The sequence below is a fragment of the Artibeus jamaicensis genome, unplaced genomic scaffold (genome assembly GCF_021234435.1).
Source record: "Artibeus jamaicensis isolate MK-2021 breed Jamaican fruit bat unplaced genomic scaffold, CSHL_Jam_final contig_233, whole genome shotgun sequence".
Taxonomy (NCBI): Eukaryota; Metazoa; Chordata; class Mammalia; order Chiroptera; family Phyllostomidae; genus Artibeus; species Artibeus jamaicensis.
Genome location: NW_026521486.1, coordinates 19,793,875 through 19,820,123, shown reverse-complemented (window position 1 = coordinate 19,820,123; position 26,249 = coordinate 19,793,875). Strand labels below are relative to the sequence as shown.

At 35.4% G+C, this 26,249-nt stretch overlaps 1 protein-coding gene across 2 annotated transcripts; it reads left to right on the top strand.

Annotated features, from left to right (window-relative positions):
- The first annotated feature begins 57 nt into the window (after positions 1 to 57).
- METAP2 (methionyl aminopeptidase 2) lies at positions 58 to 26,249 on the top strand. Of its 2 annotated transcripts, none has more exons than XM_037160251.2 (11): positions 58 to 277; positions 2,183 to 2,287; positions 5,930 to 5,995; positions 9,790 to 9,892; positions 18,682 to 18,843; positions 19,586 to 19,767; positions 20,610 to 20,704; positions 20,962 to 21,058; positions 24,434 to 24,537; positions 25,024 to 25,139; positions 25,904 to 26,249. In XM_037160251.2, exons 1-11 carry the CDS (start codon positions 127 to 129, stop codon positions 26,154 to 26,156), a joined length of 1,434 nt encoding a protein of 477 aa, XP_037016146.2. In that variant the 5' UTR covers positions 58 to 126; the 3' UTR covers positions 26,157 to 26,249. The 2 variants fall into 2 exon arrangements, with proteins under 2 accessions (XP_037016146.2, XP_037016145.2); XM_037160250.2 differs by having other exon boundaries at positions 2,180 to 2,287.

Below are 26,249 nucleotides of genomic sequence, written 5' to 3'. Positions count from 1 at the left end.
TCCGCGGTCCCAGCATGCCCTGCGTCCCACCACCGAGAGCGACTTCCGGTGTCGCTGGTGTAGGTGGGTGAAGGAGGAGCGGGCCCTTGCCGCTCGCTCTCACTCGCTCGCGCTCTCTCGGGCAACATGGCGGGCGTGGAGGAGGCACCGTCCTCCGGGAGCCACCTGAATGGCGTCTTGGATCCAGACGACAGGGAAGAGGGAGCTGCCTCCGCGGCTGAGGAGGCAGCCAAGAAAAAAAGACGAAAGAAGAAGAAGGCCAAAGGGGCTGCCACAGGTAAAGGGAGTTTTACGGTTTTCCACGGATGGCCAAACGACCCGGATCGGGCCCGTCGTGGGTGACAGGGACCGGGGACTCGGAGTCCCGGACTTAACCGATTCCCAGGACTGAGTGTGCGGCGAGGCCGGACTACCGATTCTCGGTTTCGGAGAGAGGAGGCTTCTCCCGTGGACCTAGAGAGCTGGTGGAAGCTGGGGTCCGGGAGAAAAGGGCACCTCAGTGTCTCGTGAGGTGGCTCCGGGGTCGGTAGGCCGGAGCCCTTATATGGCCAGGAGCTCAGCTCCCACGTAGACCGCGCCGCGGACTTGAAGCCGTGCACGGAGCCCAGCCCTCCCTTTCTCGTGATGTTAAAAATCTGGTTCTGACCCCTGCAGCCGCCTCTTCGCAGGAGCACCGTGGGGCTGACTTTGGACCAGGGTGGCGGTGAAATGAGCAAGTCCAAGTGCCTAGACCGCGCCTTACCCCGCCATCCCTGGTCAGGGAGGGATTTTTGTGACGGGCTGCACTTTCGGGTGTGTGTGTGCCCACGCGCTTGTGTCAGTGAGTTGTAATTACAGAATGTTGGGTTGGTGGTGCGAATTCTCACCTGTGTCATCACACGGCATCACCAAGCTTTAGGGTTTTTAGGCTTGAATGATGCCGTTGCGGGCAGTCCAGGTGCGATACTCTGTGGCTCGGAGTGGAACTTCTCCAAATCCACTAGGAAGTCAAGGGAAAGAGTTAAAAATCTACACTTGCATTGAGTTAGGAACGTAAATGTTCTGTTTTGACAAGTGAGTGGTGGTGTTGCATGGTGGTCCTTCGTTTTAGGAAAAATTATTTGTACTTGTTAAAGTCAGCCACAGAAAGAGTGTGAGAAAAATGGGGAGGCCGGAGGTGCTGAGGGTGGAGGTGAGAGAGGGTGGGAGGGTTAATCTGTATTTTTCTGAAGTTTTGATGAGCTGGGAGTCGTAGGTGCTGGGACACTTCCAGAATAAAATTTAATCCCAGGACATAGACTAATGGTTCTTTCTGGCTTTCAGATGAAGTCCAAACTCTTCAGTTTGGTCTTTAAGATGTTCTGCAGAATTTAACCACAACTTTTTCACAACTGAAAATGAATATGAATCTTAATATGAATCTTCTACGAGAAACAGAATATCACTTCATTATGCACTACCTGGTGATACTATCTTTCTACACACATATTGCTCCTCTAGCTAGATCGTTAATCACTTACAGAGCTTATGCTTAGCTGTTTAAGAATTTTGTTTTTTAGTAATGGAATATCTCATTCTATTTGTTTTGATTTTACCTAGCCCAACTTGACACCTTCTTTCTTCATGAATCCCCCAAGCCCTCAGAGTCTCATAGAAATCCTCTTCTTAACTGAGGCCTTCAGCATTTTATTGGCTGTCTTAAGTACCTGTTTGGTTAAGAAAGTGTTTTTTGTGGTCTAAGTGTTAAATACTTTAGAAAGTTAAACTACTTAAGGATAGGGACCAACTCACACTTTAAGCTTTAGGCTTATATCACAGAGAATGTGTAATAAATACTTTGTTGAATGGACAGTACTACTTAGATTTGGGAGAGACTTCTCTATCATTAAATAAAATTGTTTATGTTCATAATAATGACTCTGGGTTTTCTTTAAAAGATTTTACTTATTTATTTTTAGAGAAAGGGGAAGGGAGGGAAAGAGAAACATCATCTTATAAGAGAAACATTAATGGGTTACACTGATCAGTTGCTTCTTGCACATGTCCCAACTGGAGACCTGCCTGCCAGTCAGGGTATAATGTTTTTGTTTTCTAAACAGTTATCAGAAAAGGACTTGTGTGCTCTGCAATATCCTTACAATTTATGCTAAAGGGGAAGGTATATTTATTAGATTTGATTTATGTTGTTATATTTGATCAGCAGGGCAACAGGAACCTGATAAAGAACCAGGAGCTTCAGTTGATGAGGTAGCAAGACAATTGGAAAGACAAGCATTGGAAGAGAAAGAAAGAGATGATGATGACGAAGGTAAATGGCTAATTGGATGTTTGTGGTTAGAAGAGCAAGAAAATATGACATTCTTTAAACAAAATCTACTTATTTGCCCTTATGGCCTATTGTTTTCTGATTTTTTTCTTTTTTTTTTAAAGATTTTATTTGTTTATCTTTAGAGGGGAAGAGAAGGAGAGAACTATCAATGTATGCTTGCCTCGCGTGCATCCCCTGCTGGGAACTGGCCTGCAACGCAGGCATGTGCCCTGACTGGGAATTGAAACACTATGCTCTGCTTCCCAGGTCCGCAATCAATCCACTGAGCTACATCAGCCAGGGCTGATTTTTTTCTTAATTGACAGTATAACCTCAGTGTCATAGGTAAAAAGGAAAAGGAATCTATTAGCAACTCTTTAAAAAGTTGGATATGTTGAATGATGCTCAAATAACACAGTTCTCAATTTTAAAAATGTACTTGGTAAAAGGCTAAGTAGTGGGTAAGTGTTAATAAGGTAGAATTGAAGGGCTTGTTTATTTAACTAACATTTATTGAACAATTGATATCTACTAGGCACTCCTTTAAGATACTTTCATATGCATGCTCATTTTACCCTTGCAAAGCCAAATAAAGTAGGTACTCTTCTCAGGAAATGATAGTTAACAGGATTTTCCCAATGTGATACAACTAGTATGTGTAGAATAGAACCAGAGTTTCAAACTTAGCTCTTGATTCCATCCAAGTCTACTGCTTTTACTCTCCGTACCAAAGCTACCTTTTTTCATTCTCAAAGGAATACATTGGAGTCCTTCTGAACTCTGTTATAAATTCCCTGATCCTAGCTCTTTGAGGTATTTTGATGCTATTAGATTTCTGTAAGGGATTAGATTCAACTCTTAGAATCCTAGTGATCAATGCTATCTGTAGACAGTGGGGGAAGTGATTAAGAGAACTATTCTACAGCATCTTTTGGCAGAAGGGGAAATGAGGATTGCCCATTTTCAGTTATCTATTGCTTTGACCTACTGCTGTGCCTCAGGCACTGCCAGCTTGGGCTCTTGCCTTTCAACCCTTAACAAATATATGCTGTATTTTAATTATTGTGTTAGTAGTTGCAGAGTAGTTTTTCCTTTAGAAAGATACATTCTGCCTTCAAGAAGCTTACAGTCAAAATTTGGTTTTTAGAAAAGGTTATTAAGGTTCAAGGGAATAATTAGCTTTTTGACTTCCATAAGCAAACCTCTTGTTCATTCTATCTTTGATTTTCAGATTATAAACATATTTGAACTCTTAACAAGAAAGGAGGTTATGAATTCAAAGCAATGCAATAGGTTACTGTAGACCATCCAGGGCAACAACTATCTTATTTACTCTTCTCTTCTGTCTTTATTGCCTGGAACTCAGCAAACATTTATTGGGTGAATGAAGGTTACAGTTAAAATTATAGTGGAATATGTAAATCAGATTATATGACACATGAGGAAAATGAAGGTTGTGTTTTCCAAAATTTTTTTCATATTTTTCTTTGCTTTTGAATCTAGAAACTAGTAATGAGAAAATTGGCAATATTTGTTTCTACTGTGTTCTTACTGTTTTACAGATTAAGGCTCGAAAAAAGTTGGCAGTTTTGTGAGTCAAATGTTGGCAGTATCCTATCACTCAACCCATTTAAAGCCCTAGGTCATACTGCCTCCCTCTTTGTTAAATTGCTATTTCCTCTTCCTCCTTTAGGTAAAAATAAATATAAACAAAAGAAAAGAAAAGAACATTAATTTATTGAATAGACAAGTATATTTACCACATGCTTGGCACTATGCTTAATTTAAGAAATGGTTTCTCTGATCCTTGAGGAACTTAAGAGATGAGTAGGGGTCAGCATAAACTAATGATTATAAATTTTTGTGATAATTATAATAGAATACAATAGGTAGCATGGTGAGAGAATTTCTGTTATGGCTCCTATCATTTCAGAAATAAAAATGGAGCTCTTTGAGCAGAAAATGTAAGCAGATGTTTGTCGTTATTTTATGGGTGTAGATTTCACTATCTAAAATTATTGATGCTAGTTGTGAGTTACTGCCACTAGGTTGAAACATTTAAAGAATATCATATGGGTATTTTATTAAATTGTCAAATTGTAATTGTGACAGCATCCTATTCACCCGTTTCATAGAGGTATGATTTGTAGGTACATTAGCATACTTGAGAAATCATTGTTGAAATTTATTAAGTAGCATTTTTAGCAATTCAGACACTTAGGTCTATGTTTGATATTTTTATTTAAAATGTTTTACCCTGGCTGGTGTGGCTCAGTGGATTGAGCACCAGCCTGTGAACCAAAGGGTTGCTAGTTTGATTCCCATTCAGGGCACATGGCTAGGTTGTGGGCCAAGTCCATGGTTGGGGCCACACAAAAAGCAACCACACATTGATGTTTCTTTCCGTCTCTTTCTCCCTCCTTTCCCTTCTCTAAAAAATAAAGAAATAAAATCTTTAAAAATAATAATTAAAAGTTTTAAAAAATAAAATAAAATGTTTTTAAGTCTCTATTTAATCTTGGTTGTAATAATATCCTTTATCACCCCAGTTAGTGGGGCATCTGCATTGCAGACTGAAAGTTTGCTGGTTTGATTACCAGTTGGGGCACATGCCTGGGTTGCAGGTTTGGCCCCCCTTCTGGGGCACATACAGGAGGCAACCAATCAATGTTTCTCTCCCTCTCTCCCTCACTTCCCCTCTCTCTAAAATAAAATAATAATAAAACTATCATTTCTCAGAGGTAAAGGGTATGGGCATGGGCTTCATAGAAGATTGTTCTAAACATGGAGAAGCAGATCTTGGCTGTTTTGGGTATTCTTCTGCCAACTATTTTTCCTTCTTTTTTTAAAAAAAATATTTATTTATTTTTAGAGAGGGGAAAGGAGGGAAACATCAGTGTGTGGTTGCTTTTCTGACGCACCCCTTCCTGGGGACCTGGCCTGAAACCCAGGCTTGTGCCTTGACTGAAACCAACCGATGATCCTTTGGTTCACTAGCCGGCTCTCAGTCCACAGAGGTACACCAGCCAGGGCTGCCAACTATTTCTCACAGTAGTTCTTAACCTTCACTTTTGCATATCAGAGAATCTGAGACGCTCTGGAACTAGGAAAAATATAGTATGCCCTTCAATTTTTGCATACAATTTGACCCAGAAAGAGAACACTTTCTCTAGTAATAACTGTGTAGGAGGAAACGATATTTTAAAATGTGAGACCCTTCCCAAATACCCACTCTGGTTTAGGGATCACTTAACATGTTCTTAGTTCAGTTCTGCCATTTACCTGGCCCACAACCCAGGCATCTACTGGGAATTGAACCTATGGCCTTTTAGCCAGCAGTACAATGACCAACCCACTCAGCCATACCAGTCAGGGCACATTTTTTCTTCTTAATAATATCTTATTTGGCATTTCTTTTATTAGAGTAAGTCCAACTAAAGTTTAGTAGTGCTTTTGATTACATAAGTAAAATTCTGATACTTAAAGCTAGCGGTGTAAAAAATACTAAGAGTATTAGGTCAACTTTGTCATATGCTATTCAAGATGCAGTGTGTGTGTATATACAACTGTCCACTTGTGCTTGCCTCATCCCTCTGCTTATGAGGTTTAAATAAATAGGTATTTGAAAATGTCTTTTCTTAGATGGAGATGGTGATGGAGATGGAGCAGCTGAAAAGAAGAAGAAAAAGAAGAAGAAGAAGAGAGGACGTTAGTGTCTTAAGTTAATCTTACTTGACAAATTAGAAGTGGTTATTAACCAGTAGGCTTGAAAGAGGAGGTTTGAAGTTGCTTAAGATCCTGATATAGGTTAGAGAAATACATTTAGGCTTATAAGAGGTAGGATTTAGTGAAACTCATGACTATTTTGGTTTAACAATTTTGGTGGCATTTTTTAAAGCTGATATTCAGCTAAGGGATGTTAATAATAAGTTGGTTGCGTTTTTTGCAAGTTAGGGATGAGTTCCTAAAAACTTTATAATTTAAATCTTGAATAATTCAAATAAGCCTGTTGGGGATGACTAAAGTACCACTGTGTGGTAATAGGGTAAGCAAAATTTGCAGTTCACCTGCCAGCTTTGAAATATGGAATTTTCGATGAATATTGAAAGAGGAAGCTCATTATTTAAAATTTGTGCATATGGTGTAATTTTATTTTAAAATGTTTATATTATACTATTTCAGATTCACTTAAAATATGATCCTGCTGTATTCTGTTTTTACAAATGGCATGACCAAACATCTTCAGGGACCTAAAACTATTAGGGAGACCAAGGGGGAAGACTTCATAGTATTGGGGAGTAAAGGTTAGGTTGAGAATCAGAACAGTTTTAATCTTGGAGGCCCCTTGCACTATTGAGGGCCACTGAGTTCTGATTATAACTTCCTTTAAAATCTTTCAGGCTAGAATTTTATGAATCAGAATATTGGAGGCCTGACTTCCCATGTTATCTCTGTGTTGAGAGAAATACTTAAATTATTGTTTCAGAAAGATAGTGGCTCCGCCATTCATTTCTCTAATATGTCTCCAGGTAGAGGTAGGATAGCCATCTTTCTGTTCAGGGACCTATTTGTGTTAGATCCTTCTACTCTTAGGGATGTCATTCTGTTCCTAGCATAGTCTAGTTAATAAACATAGGTTACTTGCATTCCGGGACTCTTCTAAAAATTATAATGTTGTATTTCTTCCATTCAAAAATTGTTAAAAGCGTGCCTGTAAGACATGATATTACCTAAGAATGGCTTAAGAGACAACCTATTTCTCTAAATAATCTAAAATTATTCCCTAATGAAGGTAGATAAGCAGGGAGGGGTGTTAAGGTGCTGCCTTGTGTTTACTTTTGGTAGAAGTCTTCTACTGACAGGTGTTCTAGCATGATGTCACCAGCCTTTACTGTGCCTCCTCTGAGGGTATTGTCAGACTTGTTCATTATATTTCTGTAAGGGCACTCTCAAGAGACTGCTCTCTTTTGTCTGGTCTTAATATCAAGAATAATTGTGCTTTTCTGTACTAGTTATTGTGTTTTAGCTCAGAAAAGTCATGAACTGTGCAAATAAACTAGAAGGGGTTTTTTGTTTTTGTTTTGTTTTTGATCCTGGAAGGCTTAGAGCCAAATCCTTGATTTTGTGTTGGCTTTATTGCAGGTTCTACGTTTTCCATGTTTGATTTTTTTGCTCTCTAATTTACTTGATTACCGCTTATCTGTGTCTTTTAGGTATACTTTTGGAGGCTATTGTAAATAACTTCTGGGATAAGTAAGCCAAGTAATGTATATTGGCCCTTGTTTTCCTCATCTGTAAAGTGGGAATTATAAATAATAGTTCATGATAACTACAGTACAGATTATTACAGTTGCTCATAGTTTTAGATAATAGAATATAGTACCTTGTAATTTTCAAAGGTCATCCAAAATTTCTTCTGGTTCTTCATTTTGTAGATGAGGAAACTGATTCTTGGCACATTAGCCATTTGCCCAAGTCACAGCTAATAAGTAGTAAAGACTGTATGTACTTCAACTCTGTTATGTTGATTACAGATTGTTTTTTTCTTTAGTGATCTTTTGAAGTCCTTTAATTTGTAGATGATATAAAATGCATCTTTATCACATTTGTAGATGAGATAAAGCTGAGGGTGATGAGATAATACTTTGGTTCACAAAAAATGTTTCAAAAGATCAATTGGCTAATATTAACAAGCTGAAATTTAGTAGACATATATAAAGTTAATATAGGGTGAAGAATCCTAAGGATTTGAGTTTTAGTACATTAGTAACCAAAAAGCAAGGTGTCTTGACTTTTTAATAGCAGTAGGATATTTAGAATCAGCAGTATAGTCTCACATTAATTATACCTTGTTGGACTATTAATACAAGATAATTCTAGTACCAACTTATAAAAGGAATATTGACAAATGCAAGGTGGCAAATATGGGTGAAAGTGCTAAGAACAATACCTCTTAAAGTGATTTCTCATAGAAGGGATGGAATTAGTAGAAATGAAAAGTAAAATATTTTTGACTGCAAAGAATAAATCTAGAACTAACATGACATGAACAGGGAAACAGATTAATATAGAAAGAGCTTTCTAACAGTTACAGCTAAATGAATGGATTTAGCTTGGGAGATAGTGGCTGCCTTAATTGTCAGGAGCTCAGTGCCAAATGTCAGAAGTTTAAAACAGAATTCTTAAATTTGAATGTGAAGCTACATTAGATGACCTCCAAATATAATTTTAAAAAAAATTTAAATTCTAATGGTCTCTCTTAGGAGGAACCTAAAACAGTGTTTTTCAAGTTTACTTGCCCATAGAACACTTAAACCAGTTGGTGCTCACGATTTTGAGCATTTGGGTTAAAGGAGGAAGCCAAAAAAATTGTTTTATATGTAAATGATTTTGCTCAATAAACAATCACATTTTTATTTATATATGTGATAGCAAAATATGTGTTCCTTAACATTTAAGACAAAAAATCAGTAACATAAGATCAGTAATAATCAAAAAGAAACCATGTACTTCAACTTAGTTGGTAAATGCTTCAGCACATGTTGAAAGTCATAAAATAACCTGTACAACTTCCTGGCATTTCTCGAATACAGCATTTGTTCCTAAAAGGCAGTTCTTCATACAATAAGAACTATACAGCTAGTTCTTACATATTTGGGGGAAAAAATTGTAAGGTACTTTTTAAAAGCATCTTGAAACACTGGTGTTTTACAATATAGTTTGGGAAATAACATCCTTAAAACGTATGCCAGATATTGTTAACTTTTTTCAAGTATCTGGAAATTTGTGTATTGCTACCTAAAATCTTTTAGAGGGTATGTATACTCTTAACTTTTATACTTAATATATCTTTGAAATACATTTGCTAACTTGTTTTTATTAATATATAATAGCTTTACATTTTTACTTTATTGCTGTAAGATTCTTTATTTTCTTGTTGCTTCTTTGATTTTTATTTGTGAAAGTCAGCCTCTATATGCTATTTCTTTTCCAGTATAGTAAATTAAGACAAAAACAATATAAATGTACTTTCTGCCCAGGTATATACTGTTTAAATATATAATGGAATCCTGAGGAATTGAATACTTTTTTAAAGGTTTTATTTATTAATTATTTTTAGAGAGAGGGGAGGGGAGGGAGAGAAAGAGAGGTAGAGAAACACTTATGTGAGATCAGTCAGCTGCCTTTTGCATGTGCAGTGACCTGGGATTGAACCTGTGACCCAGACATGTGTCCTGACTGGGAATAGAACCAGTGACCTTTTATTTTGCAGGACAACACCCAACAGCCACACCGGCCAGGGAGGAATTGAATATTTTTATTCCCAAGCTATAGTAACTCAGTTGAGGAGGTGACCAGCATGGGGTTTTTAACTATAAGGCGACACAAGAGGTTTGTTAAAATCAGGATATATTATAACCATTAGGAACTGAGAAAAACTGTAATGATTGCTTAATTTTATTTTTAACTATAGAAGTTAATGCTTTATTTGTATCTCACAGCAAAAGTTCAGACTGACCCTCCCTCAGTTCCAGTATGTGACCTGTATCCTAATGGTGTATTTCCCAAAGGACAAGAATGCGAGTACCCACCCACACAAGATGGGTAAGGACATGAAATAACTTCCAGTTTGACTTGAAAGTTGTAGCCTTGCAATAAAGTAGATTCGAATTTTCTCAGAACTTGCTTCACTACCTTAATAAAGCTTGTTAATTTGTTGCAGAGAAAATACAGTAGAAGCCCTCTTATCCAAAGTGATTGGGACCAGTAGTTTAATTTAAAAAAATATGTTAAAGTGAGGATCATGAAAAGTAAAAATTTATTGATAAAAGTTAACTTAAACATTTGTTTTTCATCATTTTTGAACATGAATTTGCATTGAACTCCACTTTTTCCTTCATAAGCTATACATAATGCCTCATCTATGAGTCTGCTCCATATTGAGTTTCTGTGAAGAACTAAGTAATCCGAGGGCTGATACCTATTCATATCTTCACATTTTTTTCCCTGAAACCATTTATAATTCTTCAGTTAATTTGACAAGTATTTTTTGATGACTTGCCTTTATGGAGATTTTTCTGAGTAGTCAATTTAGTTTTCTTAGAAACAGTTACTTTCATGTAATATTTAATTAAATTACATAATTAGAGTAGTAAATACAGATGACTTTACACAAGTTTGGGAGCAAATCACCTGATTTCTTGGGAAGTGTTCTGGTCAGCAGACACTCATGGTAGCATTATGTGGACTGGTTAAGAGCATGGAAGCTGGGACTAAACTGTCTGCATTTAAGTCCCAGTTCTAACACTTACTAGTTTTGACTTGGGCAAGTGATTTATCATGTCTCTCGTTGTGCTTTCTCATCCATTAAAAAGGCACTTTATAAGGTTATTGTGAGGAATAATATGTGTAAGGCACCCAGAAGAGTGACACATAGTAATCATTAAGTGTTAGCTGCCATTATTACTCAGAGTAGGAAACGGTTGTCCACCAATACTCAGAATACAGTGGGCATTGGTCAGTGCATTTTATAGAGGGAATCGAGAGCATTGGTTTGTTGAGTGGTTGCAATAGTTGGTTAAGAAAGCTTCTACTGTGGCATTGTTTCATTGACCTGTAAAGGCAGCATTGTTTTTCTTTTAACTCAGAAAAGAACATGATGCTGTTATATTTCTGCCACCTTCCTCATTTCCAGTACTCTTAGGGAATAAGTCTATAAAGTTAACAGGGTTTTTTATGGAATGTGCATTTTTCTTTTAATTGAACTCATCATTCAGTATTCCTATCTTGAAGCATCAATTTTTAAAATGCCACAGACACATAATTTTATAGTAGTTACATGAATTTTCATAGTACATATGTGATCACATTTATTTTTAAATATAATTTTTAATTTTTTTGCTTGTTCCCTCTTCTTTTACTTCCTTCCAGACCTGTGTAAGCACCTAGCAGGTAGCTTTCCATATTTCTCTATGCTCATACATGTGTAAATTATGTCTGCCTGTGTAGGGAGATTGTTTTGATTTTTTGCTATTATGAACCGTTCTACAATAAATATCTCTCTCCATAAATATGTACACACACACACACACACACATCTGCTTATGTGTTGGTAGTTTTATTGTGTGACAGTTTTCTAGGAACGTAATTCAGCAATTCAGCAATTGCAGATTGCTGAATTAAAGAATAGTGTAATATTCTTCATTATAAGAAGAGTTGTCTGGACGGCTAGTGATTTTGAGCATCTTTTGCTTGGTGGCTTTGTTCTTTTGCTCTTCCAGAAGTTTTAAATATTTAAGTACAGTATATGTTTATATTTTATAATTCTGGGTTCCTGGCAGTCTTAGATTTTCTCAAACTCTTTATTCTGTGTATTACTACATTTATTAAGAATTTTTACTTACCTATTTTTAGAGAGAGAGGAAGGGAGGGAGAAAGAGAGGGAGAGTAACATTATTGTGTGAGAGAAATAACAATTGGTTGCTTCTTGCCTGCCCACAACCAGGGACCTAGCCTGCAACCCAGGCACATGCCCTGACTGGGAATCACCTGGCAGCCTTTCTCTTTGTGGGACAATGCCCAATCTGGTGAGCCACACTGGTTGGGGCTGTGCAGGGCTGTTTCATTACGTTTTTAACTGATCTGGAATTTTCTTTGTAAGGGTATGAGCACTGATTTTATTTCCAAATGGATAGCTACTTCTGTTAGAATTGTTTTTTAATTCATCCTACTCAATTGGATGACTACCTTGCCACTTACTATTTTCTCATACGGTGGAATTACATGTTTCTGCTCCCATTTGGGAATATGTATATGCAGAGGGTGGACTGAAGTTTTACATGGATTTTTGATTGCTCAGTGGTTGGTCCTCCAATCCCCATGTTGTTTATGGGTCAACTGTATAGTCTCATGTATTGTATAATGGAACCAATTTTTGTATTATTCTGTTCCTTTGAACTATTTGTCTATTCCTATGCTAATACTAGTTTGATTTGATATCAAACTTTACACTGTTTTGATCATTTTATAAGGCAGTCTTTCTCCTCTGCCACACATGCCCAAACACAGTTGTGTTTTGTATTTTTCTTAGCTATTAACATTTTCAGTCATAAAATCTTCATATACATACCCACAGAGAAATGCCCTTGTTAGAATTCTCATCAGAATTGCCTTAATGTGTTTCAGAAAATTAACAATTGTGTCACATTGTCTTACCTAGTGTTGTGGTGTATATTCCCACTTACTCTTTGTTTGGTTTTTTTAGGTAGGTCCTATTATATGCTCTGCCAAAGCAACCACATTAAATTCATTCTGAAGTGTTTTCTGATATTGTTACTGATGCGAACAAGGAATTCTTATTTCTAGTTCTATTTCTGTATGGTTTTTGCTAAAGTGGAGGAAAGCTGTTGATTTCCTATAGTTTTAACAGATTGTTAATATTTTTAATACTGTGAATTGGTGGAATGATGGAACATTTGAAGTAATATTTAATACAAGAGGAACAGATTTTTTTCAGTCTTAAAAACTGTCTTTGTTATTTTCTATTACAAGTTGAACATATAGGTAGAATAACTTCTGGTTTTGAAACAGTAAAAGAAGATATGTGTCACAATATCTACTTAAATTATTTTTTAAATTTTTAGTTATTGATTTTTAGAGGTGGGAGTGGGGAGAGAGAGATAGATTTGTTCCACTTATTTATGCACTCCCTGGTTCATTGTTGACTGGGACTGAATTTGCAACCTTGGTGTATTGGAACAACGCTGTAACCAACTGAGCTACGTGGACAGAGTGTTTTCTTAAATATTGAAAGCAATGCAGTTGGCTGTCCTAGAGAAATGTAAAAGAAGGTAATGTATTGTTATGTTTGCTTTTCCACAAATCTCAATATTTTTTGACACTCGTATAACCAGTTTTAACTATTTGCAAGTAGATGAAAATAAATATTCTTACAGATTTGGTAAAATATTAAATACATAGTTCTGTATCTTGCCCTCATCATTTTTTTTTAATAAACTGAAAATTGCATGCATTATCACAAAGAACTCACATGTGTAACTACCACCCATGTTGAGTACACTATTTTAACTTTTGATTTTGTCAGTTGTGTAATTTCATACGTAACAAGAAGAATACCATACTGTGAGCATAGCACAAAAACTCCTGCATACCTTTTGCTCAGTCTCTTTAACATTTTGCCACTTTTATTGTTCCCTCTGTCAGTGGACTATGACAATTAAACATATTATGAAATAGCATTTCATTTTCGCCTTGGAAGGTATAAGGGAAATGTGGAAAATGTTGTATTGGTGAATCTGTATACATACTCTTTTTGTCTGAAGTATTTGAGAGTAGGTTGTACATTTTTGGATGGGATACTAGATAAGTAGGTATTGTGTCCTTTTTATGGTTGTCACATCTGGAGGCACATGATATCATTTTTTATCACTTGGATAAGGTATTCAGTTTTTGTAGTGTATCAATACTATTTTTCCTCTTGTAATTACTAGTTTGTAGAAAATTACCTTGTGAATATGAAAATATCATTTTTTATGAATGTCCTCCTTACATGTAGCATCCATTGATGTTCTCTGTCTAGATCAGTTTTAACTATGATGGTTGTTGCCCTTTTAAAACAAAAAACATTCTGCCCTGGCTGGTGTGGCTCAGTGGGTTGAGTGCCAGCCAGCAAACCAAAAGGTTGCCAGTTCGATTCCTAGTGAGGACACATGCCTGGGTTACAAGCCAGGTCCCCAGTTGAGAGGCAGCCAATTGAAGTTTCTCTTCCTCTCTTTCTCCCTCCCTTCCTCACTCTCTAAAAAGTAAATAAAATACTAAAAAAAAAAACCCAATTTATGTGCATTTCCTGTGTTATTAAAAGGTTTTGAAATCAATTTTTATTGGCTGTAATGCTGTTTTATTTTGTATATAGCAAATTTTATCATTTTCCTATTTTTGAATATTTATACTTTCAGTATTTTATCATTAGGATAATTTCTGTGATGAACATTGTAGTATGTTAATTGGGTCTGATTTTTCTATTCTGGATCTCTAGAAGTAGAATAAAGAATTATTTTGAAATTCTTAATGTCTGTTTATAAATTTGATAGACAATTTTATGGGCAAAATGTTAATTTTACAAGCATACATAGTCATTATAGAGCAGTTAGTAAATACAGATACTAGCAAAAAGAAGAAAACCTTAATTCTGTCAGTGAATTATAAAACCACTGTTAACGTGTTAATATTTTTCCCTTTAAAGCCTCTGTCTATAAATGTCTGTTATAAATACCTAGACTTCTTTTTCAAGGTAGAGCTGTCCTGCAGCAGCACTCTCTTAAAATTTGCTTTCATGTTAGTAAAGAAGCCAACAGTATTTCTATTGGCTAAACAGTTTTGTATATCTGTGTGCATAGCATAATTTGTCCAGTCCTCTCTTATTAGGACGTACAATTTATTTCTAGTTGTTTACTATTATAAACAAAGTTGGAATAAATATCTTTTTTGTTGTTTTCAACTTTTATAGTGAATTACAAAGAGAAAGGTTGAAAGGTAGTGAGTTCACTACCCAGAATGAATAGCAACTTCAAGCATGTCCCTAGAATTAAACTTTCTGTAAAGTATCACAACTAGGCATGTTAACAGTAATTTCCCAGAATCATGTAAATACTTAGTTTATATTTCAAAATTTTTTTCCTGTTGTCCCTGGAACATCTTTTTAGGTTTTTGTTTTTTTTCTTTTCTTCACTAAGCCAGGATTCAGTCAAGGTTCATACATTCATTGCACATGGTTAAAATCCACACCTTCTTCTCTTCCATTGCACTGACTTTTTGACTAGACCAGGTAATTTTTTTTTTCCAAGTATGCTGGCATCTGGTATAATTAACAACAGTGTTGGCATGAACCAGGCCCAGAATGCCAACCAGCCATTGGCTGCTGTTCTCCCAGCAGTGGAACACTTGCCTAGGTACAAGATAACCTAGGCAGTTGCCTATAGCTGGGGCCAGGTAATTTTTTAAATCTCACATTCTGGGATTTCTCCAGTTGTTATTTTTGGTGTGTGTTGTCCTTTCTCTATTTCTGTATTTTCTGTAAACTGAAATTAGTTGTAAAGGGTTAGATTAGAATTAGAGTAAACACATTTGACCAGGATATATTATAAGTGATATTAAATGTTTCGTATTATATCATAATCATCTGTTCATCAGATGTAATTTCAGGTTATTAGTTTACCTATATTTGATCACTAGGTTAATGTGACTACCAGCTCTGGTTTTTTTTTTAGAGTCCTTTTTTGTTTTTGTGGTTATCATGCAGTCTCTGGGATACTTTGGTACCATGGGAATGTTGTCTTCAACAACTTTTCACTTAACTGTTTTAATATTCATTGATGATCCTTGCTTTATCAGTTATTTTATTTGGGACCACGATACAGTGAATTTCTAATTATGTCATTCCTTTTTAAGTTCCAGTTTTCAGAGTAAGAAATTAGTGATGTATCTATCTACAAGCACTCTTAATTATTTTGGTGTTAACATGCATTTTAAAATAGATTTTATAAATGTGGCATATAGTGCTTTAAAAAGTATTGTACATACAAATATAATTATCTTTCAGGTTGTCCATGTAGTGAGTTTAGAAATGTTTATGACTGTTTGAAATTAATAATCAGGTGCCTTTGTATCTTTTGGTTTTATTTTTCTGCTCTTAATACTTCCATTGGTAAAAATGATGGAATATTGAAAAGACTTCAGAAATATCAAAAAAGTGTGAAGAATTTACATACTTGTAAATACTTTCTATAGTGAGTCTTTTCCAAGTAGTCGCTTTGACAGTTTTGTTTTACAGACATAATATATTTTGAAAGCACTTCTAACCTTCCTCTGTCAGTTGGATGAATTGTCTTTTGAAATAATTGCTATGAGCTCAGAATATTTTTTCATCTTATTCTATATTTTTGTTAAATAGAGTGAACATCAAAAGAACAACAGACTCCATAACATTCTTTGTCTTATTTTGGGCCTGGGATTATGATTATAGACTCTGGTATTATTATAATACATTTCTCAAATATTGCTAATGACTTTCAGTTTGAACTCAAGACTTAGCAGAATGTCTTTAATTTCTGATTGGTAGTTCTTTACCAACAATGCAGAACATTTCATAATATTTTGTAGGATTCACTGCTTCTGAGAGTCAGCCTTCAGAAATGAGATATTCATGCAGTATCTGCTGGTTTCAGTATTAGGGATCTTCATTGTGTCATGTTCTGATTCTAAAATACTGTCAAGTAGCGTGTGAAATTAATTAATTGTAATTAAAGAAGTGGATTTGAAAAACCTGACCACATCTGTCAGGTCCCTGTGGACAGTCTTTCGTCTTGCCATTCTACAGTAAATACTGGCTGATATTTTAATTTCACAAAATCTCTGGCTTCTGAGGCAGAGTTGCATCAGCATTTACTACCAGCTATGGCTGTAGTATATTTGTCAGAATTATGGTGCGTGTAAAAGTTAAAGAATTGTGATGTATTTTGTTTAAAAACTAATCTGAGAATATAACCAGTACTTATTCTTAGAATATTAGGGTTCTTGGTTCCCAGGAAAGATTTTTGTGTTCATGGAAGAAAGAAGGACTGTAGTTAAAACTAGAGTTCTGAAAATCCATGGAGTGATCGATATAAGTGTAGTGCAGCTGAAAAAGGTTGAGCCCATCTTCAGAATATACTTTTTAAGGATCTTATCCTATTACCCTCTAGTCTGAGAGAATTTGTGTGACTACTTTGACTAGAAGTTGCCTCTTGTGTTTTCACTATTTCTGAAATAGTAATTTATATGCATTTGAGTACTTATGGAGTTTAAAACTGACCTTAAATGGATGGTACTGTAATATTTTGGTTATCTGATAACATCAGTTGATAAATCCAAAATACATTCCCAAGCAGAAAACAGGCCAGAGAAGTTTCTGTAATGCTTTAGTTCATACAGGACAGCTCCTTTGGGTCTTTGTAGCAGTTTCAGAGGTGCTAAGTATTGACACATAGGTAGCTGCTGCAGTAGAAAGTAATCATAATGAACTTGATAGTGAGATGCAGAAAAACTCAGAAAGCATTTTGGGACCTTAAAATACAGTTCTGTATTTTAGAGCAGTGGGGTAAACTTCTAAGAAAAGGACCATAGTGTAAATATTTCAGTCATTGACTGTTAATCACTTCTGCTGTTGTAACAAGAAAGAAGCAAAACACAGTATGTAAATGAGTGGGTATAGCCATGTTGCAGTTAAATTTTATTTACAGATAGGTGCCAGGCTGGATTTGCTTGCAGGCCATAGTTAGCTAGCCACTAACTTTGAGGCCATCAGAGTAATTCCTTGAAGGCATCATGTTTGTACTAAGTATAATTTATCTCAGTGATCACTGAGTTGCAGGCTATATATTCTTTATTTCTTAAGAATATGTGAAAGTATAACAACCTTTTTTAAATCTTCACCTGGGGATATATTTATTGTTTGTTTTTTTGAGAGAGAGAGAGAGAGAGAGAGAAACATTGATGTGAGAAACATCGATTGGTTGCCTCCTGTACTTTCCCTGACCTGGGATCAAACCCACAACCTAGGTATGTGCCCTGACTGGGACTCAAACCCGTAACCTTTTGGTATACGGGATGATGCTCCAACCAACTGAGCCACTGGCCAGGGCTGTAACAACTTTTTAAAAAACTTTTACTTGGAAATAGTTGTTACTTTCAAAATATACTGCTTAAAGGGAATTAGTGGATCTCCATTCTCAGATACTGAAAATAAAAATCTTTTTGTTACTCATGGCAATTTTAAAATGTGAGCCATGTCCTTCAAGGAAGATTACCTCTCATATATACAATTAGAAAACTCCTGCAAAGCCATAATATTTTATGTTTTGAGGAAGGTAGATGCAGATTTCCAGGTCAAGTCTTTGTATTATTACTTGCCCTGTTCGTAACATTAAATGTTAATTTTTGGTGTAGGCTCTTTTGAAGTCTCTTAAAGTATATGACTATGTTCCCACGAGTGGAAGGATGACTTTTTTCTCCCACATGCTTGTTATCTAATACTCTTTTCTGACTTTCCTGGTCCTCTTTTGTGTTATTTTCTGTGGCATGGTATTATTCCCTTCGACTATGAATGAAATTGCACTTGAAGATTTTTTTTTTAAGTTTTAGAAAATATTTGTTATGAATTGGCTTGATTGCAAGTGTTTGACTACTTGTATTCAGAAGTTATCTTGGCATTTAATGAAAGAAACTGAATACGTAATATTTTTATATAGAATGTTGTATATTAGTATTTTTATCTCTTTCAGCTTTTATGCTTATGCTGTTTCTTAAATAATTAATACTATGCTTTACAAACTATAAAGGCGAACAGCTGCTTGGAGAACTACAAGTGAAGAAAAGAAAGTGTTAGATCAAGCTAGTGAAGAGATTTGGAATGATTTTCGAGAAGCTGCAGAAGCACACCGACAAGTTCGAAAATATGTTATGAGCTGGATCAAGCCTGGGATGTCAATGATAGAAATCTGGTAAATATGTTTTTCTAAGAACATTAAAAAAACAATTTTGTTCTTAGAGCTGACTTTTCCATTGTAATGTTTGTCTTTCATTATTACTTTGCTAAAACTTTAAAGGAAGATTCTAGAAATACCTTCTAAATTCTTGTAATGTTGATGTCATGAGGAAACTATTAGAAGATATTTGTACTTCATCCTATTTTGTACTCATGTACATTCAAATGTGCAAATGCACACATTATTGATTCTTATTTTCTAAAATCTGTTATTTTGATTTTTATTTTCTAAAATCTGTTATTTTGCTATCTAGCAGTTCATATTACATCAAAATTCTTGAACACATTTATAATGCAATGAAGAAACCAGTAAAAGTAGTTATTTCTCCAGTTCTCCCCTTGAGAAATAATTAGCAGTGAAAGGTAACCTAATTCTCTTGATTCATATTTCAAAATATGCAATGTTGAGGGAAAATGTAATCAGCATTTAAATTAGTCTAAGTCAAGAATGTTAACTTCTAGAAAACTAAGCCACATCATTTAGCTTCTCTAGATTTCTAGTGGAATTAAGTTTTTCAGAGATGAGTTAGTATTTTCATAGCTTCAGAGAACTGTTAATCACATTCAGAAAGTCCACAGATCACTCCCACAAAGTAATTTTAGAATTTTGGTTAACTTTCTGAACACAGTGAGCTGTAAAATATATAAGGTTATACTTTATATAAAATGTAAAAGTAAACATCTTTTTATTTTTTTAGTGAAAAGTTGGAAGATTGTTCACGAAAGCTAATAAAAGAAAATGGATTAAATGCAGGCCTGGCATTTCCTACTGGGTGTTCTCTCAATAACTGTGCTGCCCATTATACTCCCAATGCTGGTGACACAACAGTATTACAGTATGATGATATCTGTAAGATAGACTTTGGAACACATATAAGTGGTGAGTTCTTGGAAATAATTTCCATCCCACTTTCTTTCTGTAAAACTAGTCTTATCTCTGTTGCATGGGGTTATAGTTTACTGAACTCCCCACATTTTTTCTTGATGCTTTACTTTTCAGTAGAGCTGTACTGAAACAGATTTTGGGATTTGCTTTAAAGCATCCTACTAAAGCATCCTACTAAATGGAGTATAATGAAAACTTTCAGATAATTGAAGTTTATCCTTTGTATCAGGGCATGAAAAATATAATCTTATATTTCTTTAGGTCAATATTTCAGATATCATTTATTCATTTAATAAGAAACATTTACTTAGAGCCTTTAAGTTTACCAACTTTGTTAGCGTTTCTAAATCCACCCTGCCCCCATGCCTGTTAGATAAGTACCTTTTTATCTCACTTAACGGGTGAGAAAGCAAAGCTTAAATTGAGTACTTACCTGAGCTTTTACTAAATTGAAGAAGCTGGACTGATTGATGGTCAGCATCCTGTGGACCTACACATATTCTTTGCCTGCATTGCTATTTCTTAGGTTCCCAGGCTTTACTCATTTGATTTGTTTCTGTTTATATTTTTGCATAACTGCCTCGGTGAGTACTGAATTAGTGCTCTCTTGAAGTAATAGATACTACCCCTGGAATTTTTTCATTCTAAAACCTTTATATTTATTGTACTTTTCCCCCTTTAGCTATGAATGCTATCTGTGGGTACTTGGAGTGCTACTTTCTTTTAAGCCCATTATTTCATTTTCCTGTTAATTAGCAAGGATAATCAATAGAGTAGGTGCTATAAAGGGGATAAATTGACTAGCTGATAAATAAACTTAAGAATTTTTTTTTCAGGTAGGATTATTGACTGTGCTTTTACTGTCACTTTTAATCCCAAATATGATACATTATTAAAAGCTGTAAAAGATGCCACTAACACTGGAATAAAGGTATGTGAACCATAAGTGTCCTTTCATTCAACATATTGTGAAGCACATTATAAGTTGTTTAAGGTCTTTCAGTTATGTGAAACTAGTCCACCGCCCTTCGGGTTTTAAGTGGATAATTATAACGTACTAAAGGTGTTTATAGAGGAAGTTATAATGTACAAAGCAGTTTTTCTAATTGTCCCTTATTTTAAAATATTGAGTTAACTTGCTGTGAAATTCTGCGCTTTGAGTAACAGGATACATTATTACATCCTTAGTGTGCTGGAATTGATGTCCGTCTATGTGATGTTGGTGAGGCCATCCAAGAAGTTATGGAATCCTATGAGGTTGAAATAGATGGCAAGACATATCAAGGTACATTCTTTAAAAATGTATCTTACTGAAAAATGTATCAACTTTGCAGATTTAATTTTTCAAAAATTGTGTTGAGTGCTTTCTTTGGGTCAGCTGCTTTATCTTTATCTCTTGGGAATATAAAGAGGGGAAATGGAGAAATGACCTCATGATAGGAGGAGTATATGGTCACTAGCAGGAACTGTTGCCACTCATCTCTGGTAGCGATAGAAGACACCTGAGGCTTTATCCCAGAGTGGCCAAAGTGCAGACTAATTTTTCTGTGACTAGTCAAATCAAGGCCCAGAGAGACACCAGAGGTTCTTTCTGTTGATGACTCCCAGTTTTTTTTAAGTTGAACACAAAATTTAGAGGCCAGTTTATTCCTTGTCCTTCCTTGAATCTTTATTCCCTTTGCCATCTCTTTCCCAGCCACTGGCTTAGGTATACAGTCCCAGAGTCACCTGTACTTTTTTAATGCTGTTCATTAGTATCTATTTGACCACTCTTCAGCCACCGTCCTACTGCCTAGTCTGTGCTCATTGTTCCCTCTAACTCCTGTCCTAATAACTTTCTTAGAGAATATTTTCTACATTTCCTTTAACCATATCCTGTCTCTTCCTTTATAGTCCTTTGAGTGGCATCTGTCATACTTCCTTGCCCTTCAGTAAATTCATGTCAGTGAGCATTCTTTACATTACCTTGTTGATACTTACAGACTACTGTGTGTTTCTACCAAGTACAAAAGTGGTTCTCTCTTTGAGACCAATCAAAAACACATTTAAATAAAAAAGATTTTCTTAAAAAAGTTTTTATACAAAACTACATTTAAATAAAATAACCTAACATATAGCCAAGTTATACAGAAGAAGCAGGGCACAGGGATATCCATTTTCATATTATACAGGTTTTTGATAACAGGAGGCTACTTCTGGGACCAGTATCTAAAAAGGTAACTTTCCAGATTAGAAATATCATGTAGATTTCTAATCCTATGTACATTGGTATAAATCAAAAAACTCTTAAGGCTGTTCATACTTGGAGGGGAGATGGTGTCAGATAATAAAGAAATTGTGCTTTGGCGTTGAGGTCAGGCATGACTATCTATGAGCATAGATAAATCCTATAACCTTGAAGAGCACAGGTTTTTTTTTTTAATTACTGTATGATTAATAATAAGGTTTTTGGTTTGTTTTGTTTAGAAATACAAATTTTATGATAGTGCCTGAAATTTATTAGTATTGAACAATTATTTGACATTTCCTATCCCAGTTTTGGGATGGGTGCCACAACAAGTAATGCACAGTCAAGTCCCTCTCAAATCATCTTTTCTTTCTGTTATCTCCTAATTCTGTAGGATCTTCCTTTCAAGGTATATGAAGTGACAGTTTGACTTAGTGGTTCTATTATTTCAGCACCCCTTCTCCTATATTAGTTATTGTATTGATTCGGGTTCTTAGTTTAAGGTAATAGAACTCATTTTTACTAGTTTGAGCAGAAAGAGGATAGACAAATCATTACATTGGGAGTTGAAGAAATAGACTACAGGCTGAACTTTTAGAAGCAATTTCCAAAAACAACATGACAGAGCTGGACCATTAAGGGAGGGATTTTTTTTTTAAATTTTACCTTGATCAGGAAGATAATAGAATTGGAAAGTTACCTTTATAGTTATTGGTCACAGAATTAGCCTGCCATTGTCAAAATCTATATAATAATAAAAATAGATAACCCTGTTTCCTGCTTCTTTTGGTAACTTGGTTATATGTTAGGGTTTTTTTTTGTTTGTTTGTTTGTTTGTTTGTTTTTATGTATTTTTGAGCCCTGGTGTAGCTTAGTGGATTGAGTGCTGGCCTATGAAACAAAAGGTCAGGGGCACATGCCTGGGTTGCTGAGGCCAGGTCCCCAGATAGGGGTGTATGATTCTTTCCTTATTTTCTCCTTCCCTTCATTTCTCTCAAAATAAATAAATAAAAATATTTTTTGAATGTGTTTTTGATTGCCCTGAGGGGTCAGTTTGTCGGGTCTTAGAGAAATAATAATGCTGGCTGAGTTTTAAATACATTTAGTTTATCATACATATGTGAGAAGAAATATTTTTTTGAAGAGCTAATTGAGGGTTTTATCTTTCTGTACCATCCCCTAAATTTGTAATATACTTGTCATTGTTATATTGTTACAGATTTATAAACACCTTGCTACCTAATTTTGCCCTAGAAGAAAAGTAGCTTGTACTGAGGATTTCTAGCACTGTAGAGCTAGATTTTTAAAATCTTTTTTATAGTGGAATATAATAAACACTGAAAATATAATATAAAACTTCAACTACATAATTATCAAAGTTATATAACCTCACCTGTCAAGAAATAGAATATTGCCCGCATTTCAGAAGCCCCAATTCCATATCGCCCTTCTCAGTTACAGCAGCCTTCCTCTAATAAACCACTGTCTTGAATACTGAAGTATTTACATTTACTTATACCATGTACCATCTAATCACACATTCCTAAACAGTAATATAATTATGCCTAATGTTGAAATATAAATGTGCATGTATACATATGTATTTCGTGTTATATATGGAATTGCACAGTATGTATATCATTGTGCCTCCTTTTGCGCATTTTTTCTTTAGGTTTTATTCAGTTGTTCATTACCCCTAACTTTTTATTGTTATTGTTGAGTTGTGTTCCATTGTGTGAGTATACCGCAATTTGTTTATTCTATCACTGATGTCAGGACCTTAGAATTGTTTAGATTTACTTTTTTAATGTTTGAAATGTTGATGTCACAGTAAAATTTAAGGTTTTACAATACTATCATTTTCACACAGAATACTGATTTTTGTATTTTTAGTCCATAACCGTAAAAATGTATGTAATCATTGTACATATGGCATTTTATGGTATTTTTATTGATTAACAGTACCTTCTTAGCCGAACCCCCATTATGTCCTCATCACATAGTTTATTTATTTATTTTGTTTAAGACCTTATTTAATTTTAGAGAGAGGGGAAGGGAGGGAGAGAAACATCCCATCAATAGGTTGCCTGGCATGCACCCAACCAGGACTGGTCGTGCAACCCAGGTGTGTGCCCTGATGGGGAGTCCAACTGGAGACCTTTCACTTTGCAGGATGGTGCTCATCCAGCTGAGCCACGCCAGTCAGGGCCACACGGTTTATTCTTTTTCCACTGTCTCCCCTTACTCCCTTTAGTTTTCAATTAATAACATTGTAATAAATATCTTTTTATGTTACACTAGTTTTCAGTTTGTATTTTAACTAACTTAATGTGACGTTATTTAGTAGAGCCATATTTTGTTTTTAAATAAGTGCTTGAACTAAAGTTGTGCTTCCTGAGACTCTGCATAACTATTTTTTTCCTTTTATATCAGTCAAGCCAATCCGTAATCTAAATGGACATTCAATTGGGCCATACAGAATACATGCTGGGAAAACAGTGCCCATTGTGAAAGGGGGAGAGGCAACAAGAATGGAGGTCTGTATGTTCTTTGTGAAGCATTTTGATTTTTTTTTTCCCAAGCAGAAGTTAATGATGGTTGAGTACATAGTATGTTGAACAAAATTAACTTGCCATCCATACTCACTATGACAGGGGTTGGGCCATGTGAGTGTGCAAATTTTGTCTTGTTGGATCAGGGCTTACATCAGCTGTGGAAATTGGGTATGGCAAAGGATTGTTTTATTCAACACTTAGTGAATATTTACTGAGCATCATGGACGTGCCAGTCTCTTCAGTAGGCACTAAGAATATAGTAGTGAACAAAAGAAAATTACCTACATTCTAATAGGACACAGAAAGACCAAAAAGTGTTAAAGAGGTAAAGCAGGGAAAGGTAGGAGGACTGCCAGAGGTATTTCATGTAGTTTCTTACCGGAAGTAGCGAATACCTCAGCCTCAAGTTATGATCATTTTGATTAGTTCTGATTTTTTCTTATCTCCCCACTCTAATATATTTTTTAGGAAGGAGAAGTGTATGCCATTGAAACCTTTGGTAGCACAGGAAAAGGCGTTGTTCATGATGATATGGAATGCTCACATTATATGAAAAATTTTGATGTTGGACATGTGCCAATAAGGTGAGAGTCTTATTTCTATATGACTAGTGAGTTTCTTTTTCCAGTTACAAGCATTTTTAAAAAAATGTGACAAATATCCAGTGGTAAATACACAGTTCTGTAGCCTAACAATAAGATCTGTGCATTTCTGTAATACAGCAAAGAAACTGGCCTGTTAAATTTTTAAACTGAGCCCTGACCAGTGTGGCCCAGTTAGGTGTCATCTTACAGAGTAAAGGGTCACGGGTTTAATTCCTGGTCAGGCACAAATAAACTCTTCACAAAATTTTTTTTAACTGAAATGAAAATGATGTATTTTCTTTGGGTCCATTTTCTGATAATCATAATAATTTTAGAGATTCTTTTTGTGGCATTTCTAGATTTTTGTTACATTTGGTAAACTTTATATTTTTATTTACTTTTTAAGAAATTCTTTTGGGGTAGGTGGTTGAAAGCTGTATTTACACCTATAGTACATGCAGGTCTTTCAGCTTGATGCACAAAAAGGGAAATTTTCACCATAATGTTGTTGGTAAGGCTATACCAACAACTATGCAATTTCACACACGGAGAGACACAAACACGTTAAGAAAGCCTTCAGCTGTCTTCCTATTTAGATGGGTTATGTACATTCTGGCTCTTGTAAGTTGAAACAGGCACCAAAAAAAGTTTTTTGAACTTTAGTTACTTAAAGCCAAGGCTACTGTTTGAGTTTTTCCTTAATGGGAGAAGTGAATTTAGGTAATTCTTTAGCTTACTGTTAATCTTGGATTTTCCTCTCTTAGGCTTCCAAGAACAAAACACTTGTTAAATGTCATCAATGAAAACTTTGGCACCCTTGCCTTCTGCCGGAGATGGCTGGATCGCTTGGGAGAAAGTAAATACCTGATGGCTCTGAAGAATCTGTGTGACTTGGGCATTGTAGATCCATATCCACCATTATGTGACATTAAAGGATCGTATACAGCACAGTTTGAACATACCATACTGTTGCGTCCAACGTGTAAAGAAGTTGTCAGCAGAGGAGATGACTATTAAACCTCTAGTCCAAAGCCACCGTAATGTCTTTTATTTTATAAGCTTTGTGGGAATACGTTATACCGGAATTAATTTCGCAATATGTCTGTTTAA

Coding starts and splice junctions, on each gene's coding strand:
- METAP2 (XM_037160250.2), top strand. CDS start 127: ATGGCGGGCGTGGAGGAGGCACCGTCCTCCGGGAGCCACCTGAATGGC. Junction 9,893..18,681: donor TACCCACCCACACAAGATGG/GTAAGGACATGA, acceptor CAAACTATAAAG/GCGAACAGCTGCTTGGAGAA. Junction 18,844..19,585: donor ATGTCAATGATAGAAATCTG/GTAAATATGTTT, acceptor TTATTTTTTTAG/TGAAAAGTTGGAAGATTGTT.